Raw genomic sequence first — 12,596 nt, forward strand, 5'->3', positions numbered from 1 at the left:
AACACAACATTGAAATTATCTGTGTTGGCCCTGCGATGAGGTGGTGACTTGTCCGGGGTGTACCCCGCCTTCCGCCCGATTGTGGCTGAGATAGGCGCCGGCGCCCCCCGCGACCCCGAAAGGGAATAAGCGGTAGAAAATGGATGGATGGATGGATGGATGAAATTATCTGCCATTATGTGCAGCTTGCTACTGAGCTAGTTCGCTAGCTGGGACTAGCACGAAGCTAGTGCGAAGTGAGTCCGCCTGCGAGTGCTTTGAGACGGTGGAGGGACTCAGCAGCACCCTCTGCTCGGCAGGGATAGATACTGCAGAGTGAAAGAATATTAAAAAAATGCTCCCATGGATGTTTACAACACAAGATCGCTGATTCGCTCATTTTGCTGTCATTTCAAAAGGGGATCAGCCTTAGACAGATCACCAATCATCATGGAGAAGTTGAGAGCCCACTGCCCCATAGACCCCAGAGACGCTGAGCGTCCGATTGGCGGGTCAAAGCCCAGCATTTATCAAATGACTAGTCCCGGTTTCGCTTCCCCATTGAACTCTCTGGACAGCCAGCGTCTACACTGTTTAAAGCACCGTGAAGCCACGGGAATGAGACAGAGGAAAGCCGCTTCGTTACCAGGGATAAGAAACTGATTCTGAACAAAAGCGCCTGTTGCAGCGCATATTTTTATTTAATAACATGTACACACCACACTATATATTTAATTACTTATTTTTGGACATTCTAGGGGAAGCTGAGTTACCCTTGCAGTCTTAGAGCAATCGCGTCTGATCACTTTAGAACTTTGTTGTAAAAATCTCCTTCCGCGTATGTCCCTGAGACCCGCATTTTCAGGCAGGCTCTGGAAACACTCTGTGGAAACGCTCCCCATCCACATTGCTTGGTGCCTCGTCTGAGCTGCTGTGACTGACATTACCATAGTAACTACTACAGCATGCAAAAGCGCAGATTCAAAGCATAAAAATACTTTGTATTGTTCAAGACTTACGGTCATTTGAAAACATGATTGCACATCATAATGGCAGCTACTGTTTCAATCATAAAGATCTAAAAAGTTATTTGGGAATGTCTGGCCGGCCAGATTGAAAAGCTTGCTGGTATAGGGGCTACCGACGAGAGTGCTGGGCCCTGGCTGAATATTGTCCAAAAAGCACAATTTCACCCTTTTTCTCACAAGTACAGTATCTTAGTGACATTACGGCAATATCCGCATTTTGATTCTGTATTTGGCGAACCTTGATTCCATCTCCGATTCCAGTGACGCGTGTCATAGGGCCCTATAACTCCAAGTTATTGCTGACATTTCTTTTGCTGCCTTCAGCTGCGCCTTTACCTCTTATATATATATATACATATATATATATGTGTAGGTTTGGGAAAAATCATAAGACTACTTCATCTCTACAGAACTGTTTCATGAGGGGTTCCCTCAATCATCAGGGGATTTTAATGGAAGCATTCACATACAATGGTTTATATAGGGCACAGAGTGAGTGGGTACAGGCAGGCGTAGGGTGTGGTGATTGGCTCATGTGTTACCTAGGAGGTGTTTCCGTCTGTGGCGGCATGTTGAAATGATTTCACTGCGCTTGTTGAGGAATGATAGATCTGGATGATATATAATAAACAGTTTCTCTTTTAAGCATAGGTTGCATCTTTTATTACCACTGTTGTAAGGTGTGTTGGATGCAAGAATGTGCCATGTTATTGAATATTCAACATTATTGTCTTTGAGGTTCCAAATGTGTTTGGTGTGGGTGGTTGCTGTCACGGTGCACGTATTGGAGTGTTGTGTTGGGTTTCGTGAATGGTTGGTAGCTGTTATTTCTCAGGTTGAAAGTGACGTCGAGGAAGTTGACGGTTTGCTTGTTGGCTTCGATCGTGATCCGTGGGCCGTTTTCTTTGAAGATTTGGCATATGCGCTTCCTGGTATTCTGGCTGCTCCTTGGCGAGGCGTGGCACACTGCCAGCCCGTCATCACGGTAAATACCAAGGTTCAGGTTGAGGCTAGCAAGCTGGGAGAAGAGGAAACTCCCTGAGAAATAACAGCTACCAACCATTCACGAAACCCAACACAACACTCCAATATGTGCACCGTGACAGCAAACACCCACCCACCACCACGAAAAGAATACCTACCGGAATCAATAAGAGGCTATCGATGCTGTCATCTAGCAAAGCTGAATTCGACCAAGCAACCCCCCCATACCAAAAAGCACTTGATGAAAGCGGATACAACTTCACCCTCACCTATGAAACCACGCCAGGAAACCAACCAAAAAAGAGCAGAAAATGAAACAACATCATCTGGTACAACCCGCCATTCAGCAAAAACGTCTCAACCAATATCGGCCACAAGTTCCTCCCTCTGATCAACAAACACTTCCCCAAAGGCAACACCCTAAGAAAAATATTCAACAGGAACAACATTAAATTGAGCTACAGCTGGATGAATAACATACAACAAATCATTTCAAACCACAACAAAGCAATTGCAAAAGGACTGCCTACCCCCAGACTAAACGACTCTGAAACCAATAAAGAATGTAACTGTCGCAAGAAACCTGATTGCCCTCTCAACGGGGGGTGCTTACAAGCATCAGTCGTTTACCAAGCAAAGGTAACACGCAAGGACATTTAACACATCCGACACGTACGTAGGATTAACCGAAGGAGCATTTAAAACCAGATGGAATAATCACAAAGCCTCCTTTGGAAACCAGACTTTGCGGAATTCTACAGAACTCAGCAAACACATTTGGAACCTCAAAGACAATAATGTTGAATATTCCATAACATGGCAAATTCTTGCATCCAGCACACCTTACAACAGTGGTAATAAAAGATGCAACCTATGCTTAAAAGAAAAACTGTTTATTATATATCATCCAGATCTATCATTCCTCAACGAGCGCAGTGAAATCATTTCAACATGCTGCCATAGCCGGAAACAACTCCTAGGTAACACATGAGCCAATCACCACACCCCACGCCTGCCTGTACCCACCCACTCTGTGCCCTATATAAACCATTGTATGTGAATGCTTCCATTAAAATCTCCTGATGATTGAGGGAACCCCTCATGAAACAGTTCTGTAGAGATGAAGTAGTCTTGTGATTTTTCCCACACCTACAGATTGCGCTCTACCACGGTATCGAGCACTATTCTCTGGATAATCCAATCAAGATATATATATATATATATATATATATATATATATATATATATATATATATAAATACAAGAAATACTTGAATTTCAATTTCAGTGTTCATTTATTTACACATACACACACACACACATAACACATTCATCTACTCCAGGGGTAGGGAACCTATGGCTCTAGAGCCAGATGAGGCTCTTTAGATGACTGCCCCTGGCTTTCAGATAAATCTTAGCTGACATTGCTTAACACGATAAGTAATGAATAATTCCGCTGTTAATCACAGTGTCAAAAATAACCTTCAAAATATAAAACATTCTCATGCATTTTCATCCATCCATCCGGTTTCTACCGCACCTGTTCAAGAAGTCGCATTAATGGTAAGAAGTATTTTATTTATTTTTGGTTAGCCTCAGAATAACAATGTTATTAAAAATAAAGAGACTTATTGTACTCTAAAAATGTTGGTTTTTCTTAAAAATGCACGCATATAGTTGTATTCAGTGTTAAAAATAAATAAATTATATGGCTCTCACGGAAATACTTTTAAAAATATTTGGCTTGTATGGCTCTCTCAGCCAAAAAGGTTCCCGACCCCTGATCTACTCATTGTTGAGTTAAGGGTTGAAATGTCCATCTTTGTTCTATTCCCCGTCTATTCTACATTCTATTCTATTCTATGTACAGTAGATGGCAGTATTGTCCTGTTGAAGAGTGTCACATGTTCACAACATTGCTGTTCAAGCAGACGAACTGCTTTGAAAAAACGTGACTGCTGTTGTTGTGTGTTGCTACCGGGCTGGGAGGACTAACGAAACTGCCGAACAATAAACCCACATAAGAAACCAAGAACTCGCCCTCGATCATTCTACAGTTATAACGTCATTGGGCAGACTCGCTCTTTAGATTGTGGGAAAGACTGTCGACACATCACTCAGGTCGCATGGAACTGGAGGGGGCGTGGCCTCCAGCTCCGCCTGAATTTTGGGAGCTTTTCGGGAGAAAATTTGTCCTGACAGGTTTTCGGGAGAGGCGCTGAATTTCGGGAGTCTCCCGGAAAATCGGGGAGGGTTGGTAAGTATGGGCTAATGACAGACACCTGGTGGTTTGTTTTTCTTTGCTATATATACTAAAGCAGTCACCCACACACATATGATCCCAGCTTGCCCTCTAGTGGCTCTATTATGTACAACGACTAACTATCACCACAATGATTGTGAACGATAGAAACATTCCAAACTGCAGTTTTCGCTAGCCTGTTGCTGTTAGCCCACTGAAGAAAAGTGATTGTGCTAACGCTAAACCGACTCAGTGGCCTTGTGGTTAGAGTGTCCGCCCTGAGATCGGTAGGTTGTGAGTTCAAACCCCAGCCGAGTCTTACCAAAGACTTTAAAAATGGGACCCGTTACCTCCCTGTTTGGCATTCAGCATCAATAATTGGAATTGGGGGTTGAATCACCAAAAATTATTCCCAGGCGCGGCCACTTCTGCTGCTCACTGCTCCCCTCACCTCCTATGGGGTGATCAAGGGTTATGGGTAAAGTGCAGAAAATTAATTCTCCACACCAAGTCTGTGTGTGACAATCATTGGTACTTTAACTTTAACTTTAGAAATATAAATATTTTGACTAAATGTACATACGTACCTCTGCTCTGACCCTGTATTTTCTCCTACCTCTTCCTTCGCTTTATAGGCCGCACCGGACATCGTGGCTCGGCTGGTAGAGCGGCCGTGCCAGCAACTTGAGGGTTCCTGGTTCGATCCCCTCCAAGTCACGTCCGTTGTGTCCTTGAGCAAGACACTTCACCCTCACTCCTGATGGGCCGTGGTTAGGCAGCTTCCGCCATCAGTGTGTGAATGTGGAAATAGTGTCAGAGCACATTGAGTACCTAGAAGGTAGAAAAGCGCTATGCAAGTATAACCCATTTACCATGTCCCCCATTTCATTGTAAAATATTATTAATCAGATAACCGACCGTATCTAGTATAAAGCGCACTTAAAATCTATTTTTTGCCTCGACACTCGACAGTACGCCTCATTACCCGGGTCGCCTAATGTACGGAATAATTCTGGTTTTGCTGCAGTGCGCCTAATAACCCGGTGCGCCTGATGTTCGAAATAATTCTGGTTTTGCTTACCGATCTCAATGCTATTTTATTTGGTACATCGTGAAATGTTAAGTGTGACCAGTAGATGGCAGTCACACACAAGAGATATGTGTAGACTGCAATATGATGGCAGTAAACAACACCAAAACTTTAAAATGTTCCATTGAGAATATAGAACATTGCATAATATGCAAAGGCGACTTTTCTTACCCTCTGCTACCTGCTGATCTGTATTTGGGATCTGCATAAGTCTTGAAAACATTGTGCGCGTCCGCCTTTGTAGTCAGTGACGACAGCTTCTTTTTGTCCATCTTCTTATTATGGGACATTTATTCTCCGCCGTCGCCATTTCTAATATAAAGTAGTGTAAAGTTCTTATATTGTCAGTAAACTCACCACGAAAGCAGTAAAACATACCGGTGTAATGAGTTTACATTATACGCCCAAGGAACTTTAGTTATTATAGAGTTCCGGTCGGACGGTTTTTCAAGGGAGACATTTCTGGCCTTGTTGCTGCATTATTGAGCCACGGTTGAGGAGATGCTGCTCTGTTGTTGATTTTAAGTCAAGTGTGAATATCATTAAAACGGTTAGCTCCATCTTTTGACACTTTTTCAAATCTCGTCCTTGCACGCTACACCGCTGTCGAAGGTGAGCCACAAAAATAAGACCGCCCACAAAACGGCGCATCCTGAAGACACGCTCAGAAAGCTACTTGAAGATGATCTGTAAAACATAATGCAACATTTTGGCCAAAGAACCACCATTACATGTTATGTAGACCACAAGGAAGTGTTGTACATTTACAAAATAAAAATAATAAGACTCCTTCAATGCGCCTTATTAATGTGGTGCGCCCTATGGTCTGGAAAATACAGTAAGTGTACAGAGTGTGCATTATACATATATTTTCATTTACGTATTTTTGATACTATTAATTTATTTTTTTGGAATATTCTTTTTTACATTCTGCATTTTGGCACTCCCTCCATAGGATGGCGTACCAGCCGGCCACCTTGTTCGCCAAGTTACTGCTGCAGACACACTTTGAACTGCTTGGCAAGTAATAGAAAATGGACAACATTCAGTCATGTACATGAGTGAACGCTATTCTACCGATTGCCTCCATATTTAGCAGTCCAGTCCACTCGTCCATGCACTGGTGGGATGTTCGTTTTTCTGGAGAATGTATTTGTTCCTGTGAAGCCTGCATTTGGACAAGGGACTTGAGGAGATCTGAAGACATTGTGGTCTCTGTGAATCTCTGAAAACAAGGAAAGGTAGATTATTGCAACATTTTAAACGAAATATTATACCAGTTTTATTCTTACAGTTTTGTCTCTGTAGAAGATACACCGAAATCAAATGGGTGTGCGATACTGTTTATCCTCACTCTCTTAAAATGATGATGATAATAATGATAAAATAATAAATTAGAAAACCGAAGGCTAGCTCGTGTGGCTATGCAAGTGTATGTTGATGAACCTTGCTCCCTAAAGCTTAAGGTTACAAATGATTTTTTTACACACACACGCATTATATATATATATGTAGGTGTGGGAAAAATCACAAGTAGTCTTGTGATTTTTCCCACACCTACATATTGCGCTCTACCACGGTATCGAGCACTATTCTCTGGATAATCCAATCAAGACACATATATATATATATATATATATATATATATATATATACATATATATATATATATACATACATACATTTATATATACATACATATATATATACATACAAATGTTTTTTTGTTTTTTATATATACTGTATACATGTCTATATACATATAGAATCTATATGTATGTATATATATATATATATATATATATATATATAACATTTGTAATTGAATTGTATATCTATATTATAGATATATAAATATATAATTCATTTACAGATGTTTTTTGGTTGTTTTACATATACATATATATATGTGTATATATATATATATATATATATATTTGTAAAAAATACAAAAAAAACATTTGTAATTGAATTGTAGAGCGAGAGAGAGAGAGAGAGAGAGAGAGAGAGAGAGTGTGTACAGGCCAACACAGGACTCACTTTCTCATTTGATGTATTTTCTTTATTTCCATGGCTATTTACATTGTAGATTGTCACTGAATGCATCAAAACTATGAATGAACACATGTGGAGTTATGTACTTAACACAAAAAAAGGGGAAATAACTGCAAACCATTCATTTCAAACAATTGAATGAGCATCCTCCAAGTCTGATGATTTCATAATTATTTGTCGGTGATTAAGCATCCAGAATAAATGTAGGATTTGAACTCTAATACATGTCCAATACATGTGAATTGTAGGTCAATACATCTTTAGCTATCTGTCACTATCTACGCTTGGAGAAATTATTTAATTTTTCCCCATCTCTTTATTTGGTGAAAAATTATTTTTATCTTGAAATGCAAATTTTGATGGGTATGCCTTCACTTTGGCTGTGCTTGGTTAACAACATTTCTATATAGGAGCTTTTAACCATGCAGATAAGTAGTAATTGTTTAAAAATCGCAATGATTGTTGAATTCTTAAGACATGAAGTCCTTATTGCTTGAATCTAAGTATTAATAGATCCAGATTTTAGCCCCATTTCCAATCTCTACTGAACAGACTGCTTTCATTGTATTCTCTTCTCTTTGTCCGTCACGAAGGATACGGGTATCCGGGTTCTGGTTTCTCCTTAACACTATCGCTTAGTCATGACTTCTGCTACCGCACGGTGTGCTGCAATGTCCAGTATTTTTCTACAAAGTAGACATAAAAAGTGAGGCACTTTCCTGTCCCTCTAACTCGGGGGGTCAGCAGCCCGCGGCTCTTTAGCGCCGCCCTAGTGGCTCCCTAGAACGTTTTCAGAGATGTGCAAAAATGGGGAAAAAAAGAAGAAAAAAGTTTTGTTTTGATTTTGTTTCTGCAGAAGAAACATGACACAAACCTTCCTAATTGTTACAAATCCCACTGTTTATGTTACACATGCTTCACTGGACAAGAAATGTTTTGTCCTGCTAATTTCAGTGATCCTTGAACTCATCGTAGTTTGTTTACATGTACAACTTTCTCCGATGCTGCCACAGAAATACATGTTTTATGCCACTCCTTCTTCATCTCATTTTGTCCAACAAAACGTTCAATGCTGTGTGTGAATGCACAAAGGTGAACTTAGTTGATTTTATTGATTTGCTGGAGTGCTTATCAGGCATATTTGGTCAATCCATGACTGTAAGCTGATCGATGCTAACATGCTGTTTAGGCAAGCTGTGTGTACATATTGCATCATTATGCCTTGTTTGTGTCATGTTGTGTTCACGTTCTGTTTGGTTTTGGACTCATTGTGCACTCATGTTTGTTTTGTCACCATGACAACCATTAGTTCACCTGATTCATTTGGACTCACGCACCTGATTTGTTTAGGACTCACGCACCTGTGTTAATCACGTCACTATTATTTAAGCTTGTAGTTGCCAGGCAGTCGGCCTGGCGTCATTGTTGTTGTTCCATGCTCTGTTCATTCTCTTCATGCCATAGTTCAAGCTTCATGCTCTTTATTTAAGTTTTGTTTATTTAAGTCACAGTTAGCAAATTTTTCACGTCCTAAGTTTTTTGCCTTTGTGGTAGTTTCTGTTTTTTTAGCCAAGTTTGTTCTCCGCCTTGTGCGCGACTTTGGTTTGCACTTTTTTTTTTATAGATAAATTAAAATATGTATTTACCTTCACGGCCATGTCCCGTCACCTTCCTTTGCATTCCGGGAAAACAAACCAAACCATAGCCCTCGTTTTGAACAGTTTGTAGGTATATTTGAGATTATTAAATTTCCTTTACTTATGTCTTGTGTGTATTTAACTTATATTTGCATGTCTCATGACACATTATCTGTACATAGCATTGGCTGCACTTATGATAGTTGTTTGTCTGCCATGTTGTTCCAGACCACAGCAAACATTACCCAGCTTGCAAAGATTGTAATAAATCCATTAAAAGATTTAAATTCTGAGCCAATAATTTCAAAAAGTTATCTAATCCTGTGAGAAGCCTCCATTTTACAAATGTTTTCCAATGTTGTAAAAATGTGTTGAAAAAAGATTAAAATACATGGCTTGGCAATTGTCTTGTTGAAATAGGCAGGGGTGTCCATAAGCTAATATAGACACTTACATCATCTGTTGCCATCAATATAAGACTTATACAAGGTTTTTAATTTTTTGCGGCTTCATACAGATTTTTTATTTTTTTTATTTTTAGTCCAATATGACTCTTTCAACATTTTGGGTTGCCGACCTCTGCACTAACTCAATGTGTACACTGTTATTAATTTATTCACCTCTGTTCAGAAATCCAAAGTTCTGTGCTGTACAATCAGATTAAAAATAAACATCCACCATTACATTCATAGTTTATACATTTATGTTACTTTCTTTACCTTGATGAGAGAAGATCGCATTCTTGGACAGTTTGATTTTTGAGTCAATCCTGAGATCAGCAGGGGTTGACAAATCAACTAAGCATGGAAATGAAAAGTCAGTTGGAGGAGTTGGGCAAATGAACACAATAGCTGTTAAACATTTTAGCCATTTTGTACTACCAGGGGGTTTGTATGCTGATTTATAATAGCGGTAAATAAGATAGTAGCATGTGCTGATATGCAGTAACTTACTTGCACAGGGGCCTCCATTCTGAGTCAGTGGGGTTATCAGTTTTGCATCTCGAGTTTCTGACTTCTCACCTGGTGAATTTTTTGTCTTGGACATCAAGGAGTCTGGAAAGAATAATGCAAGTGATGCATAAGTTATTTAGCCACAGGTACCCGCTTCCTTCCTTACACCTTGTCATTAAAACAATAACTAAGTACAAAACCCAAAACCAGTGAAGTTGGCACGTTGTGTAATTCGTAAATAAAAACAGAATGAACATGTTGCAAAAAAGTTGGCACAGAGACATTTTTGCAACAGTGTTACATGGCCTTTCCTTTTAACGTCACTCAGTAAACGTTTGGGAACTGAGGAGACCAAATTTTGAAGCTTTTCAGGTGTAATTCTTTCCCATTCTTGCTTGATGTACAGCTTAAGTTGTCCAACAGTCCGGGGTCTCCGTTGTGGTATTTTACGCTTCATATTGCGCCACACATTTTAAATGGGAGACAGGTCTGGACTACAGGCAGGCCAGTGTAGTACCATCACTCTTTTATTATAAAGCCATGCTGTTGTAACACATGGCTTGGCAATTGTCTTGTTGAAATAAGCAGGGGCGACCATGATAACGGTTGGATGGCAATATATGTTGCTCCAAAACCTGTATGCACCTTTCAGTATTAATGTTGCCTTTACAGATGTGTAAGTTACCCATGCCTTGGGCACTAATACACCCTCATACTATCACAGATGCTGGCTTTTGAATTTTGCGCCTTGAACAGTCCGGATGGTTCTTTTCCTCTTTGGTCCAGAGGACACGACGTCCGGTTTCCAAAAACCAATTGAAATGTGGACTCGTCAGACCACAGAACACTTTTGCAATTTTCATCAGTCCAACTTAGATGAGCGCGGGCCCAGCAAAACCGGCAGCGTTTCTGGGTGTTGTTGATGAATGACGTTCGCTTTGCATAGTAGAGTTTTAACTTGTACTTACAGATGTAGCGACGAACTGTAGATACTGACAGTGGTTTTCTGAAGTGTTCCTGAGCCCATGTGGTGATATCCCTTACACACTGATGTCGGTTTTTGATGCAGTACCGCCTGAGGGATCCGAAGTACACGGGCTTAGCCACTTACGTGCAGTGATTTCTTGAAATTCATTGAACTTTTGATGATATTACAGACCTTAGATGGTGAAATCCCTAAATTCCTTGCAATAGCTGGTTTGACAAATGTTCTTCTTAAACCGTTCGACAATTTGCTCACGCATTTCTTCACAAAGTGGCGACTCTCACCCCATCCTTGTTTGTGAATGACTGAGCATTTAATGGAAGCTGTTTTTTATACCCAATCATGACACCCACCTGTTCCCAATTAGCCTGTTCACCCGTGGGCTGTTCCAAATAAGTGTTTGATGAACATTCCTCCACTTTGTCATTCTTTTTTGCGACTTGTGCCAGCTTTTTTAAAACATGTTGCAGGCATCAAATTCCAAATGAGCTAATATTTGCAAAAAATAACAACGTTTTCCAGTTTCTAACGTTAAGTATCTTGTCTTTGCAGTCTATTCAATTGAATATAGATTGAAAAGGATTAGCAAATCATTGTATTCTGTTTTTATTTACGTTTTACACTATGTCCAAACAGGTTTTGGGGTTTGTACATTTTGCCGTTGAAATTGTCTAAAACTGACCTTTAATAATAGGCAGGTCCCCTTCTTGTTCTTGAGCCAAACCCAGGATGTCCCGCAGGGTTGTACTGACTCCTTGTTTCCCGGTCGATGAGTTACTCTTTGGGTCTATGCCTGAAAAAAGGGTCAGCATGAATCCAATTGTGCTATGCTTCTTCATCAGTTTGTACATTTTCAGAAGTTTTGCAATTGTTAGAATAATTTTATCTAAGTTATAACAAAAACTTTGTGTTGAATTGAGTTCCCGGTGAGAAGACCAAAAGCTATCTTCCAAACCTACCAAGAAGAAGGCTTGTAAACTTCCACTGTGTATGGGGGAAGCAACATGAAGGTTTTCCGGTTTTTTCATGTATTGTAATCATCCCTCCATCTATTTTCTACCGCTTATTCCCTTTTGGGGTCGCGGGGGGCGCTAGCGCCTATTTCAGCTACAATCGGGCGGAAGGCGGCGTACACCCTGGACAAGTCGCCACCTCATCGCAGGGCCAACACAGATAGACAGACAACATTCACACTCACATTCACACACTAGGGCCAATTTAGTGTTGCCAATCAACCTATCCCCAGGTGCATGTCTTTGGAAGTGGGAGGAAGCCGGAGTACCCGGAGGGAACCCACGCATTCACGGGGAGAACATGCAAACTCCACACAGAAAGATCCCGAGCCTGGGATTGAACCCATGACTGCAGGACCTTCGTATTGTGAGACAGACGCACTAACCCCTCTGCCACCGTGAAGCCCGTATTGTAATCAACAGAAAGATATTGTTTTAACCTAAGAACTACAAAGTGGAGAGAAGGCAGGATCTGCCCAAGTTCCAGACGACCTCTTTTTGAACTCATTTACCTACGAACCTCTTCTTTGAACTGTTTTACGACCTTTTTTGTGAACTGTTTACGACCCCGTCCCTTTGGAAGCAGCTGTTGACATGTGGTCAGGGAAAGTCCAACAAAAGGAGGAGACA

General features: G+C 40.5%; 1 protein-coding gene across 1 annotated transcript in view; it reads right to left on the reverse strand.

Moving 5' to 3' along the window:
* Positions 1 to 6,221: 6,221 nt before the first annotated feature.
* LOC133540808 (serine/threonine-protein kinase MAK-like) overlaps positions 6,222 to 12,596 on the reverse strand; it is a 59,662-nt gene continuing 53,287 nt past the window's right edge. Inside the window, exons 12-15 of the mRNA XM_061883758.1 lie at positions 11,636 to 11,746; positions 9,969 to 10,070; positions 9,735 to 9,812; positions 6,222 to 6,548 (exon numbers count right to left, since the gene is read on the reverse strand). Coding sequence (XP_061739742.1) covers positions 6,397 to 6,548; positions 9,735 to 9,812; positions 9,969 to 10,070; positions 11,636 to 11,746 — 443 coding nt within the window. The 3' untranslated portion in view covers positions 6,222 to 6,396. The remainder of the gene's footprint in view (positions 6,549 to 9,734; positions 9,813 to 9,968; positions 10,071 to 11,635; positions 11,747 to 12,596) is intronic.

This window comes from Nerophis ophidion, linkage group LG22 (genome assembly GCF_033978795.1).
Source record: "Nerophis ophidion isolate RoL-2023_Sa linkage group LG22, RoL_Noph_v1.0, whole genome shotgun sequence".
Taxonomy (NCBI): Eukaryota; Metazoa; Chordata; class Actinopteri; order Syngnathiformes; family Syngnathidae; genus Nerophis; species Nerophis ophidion.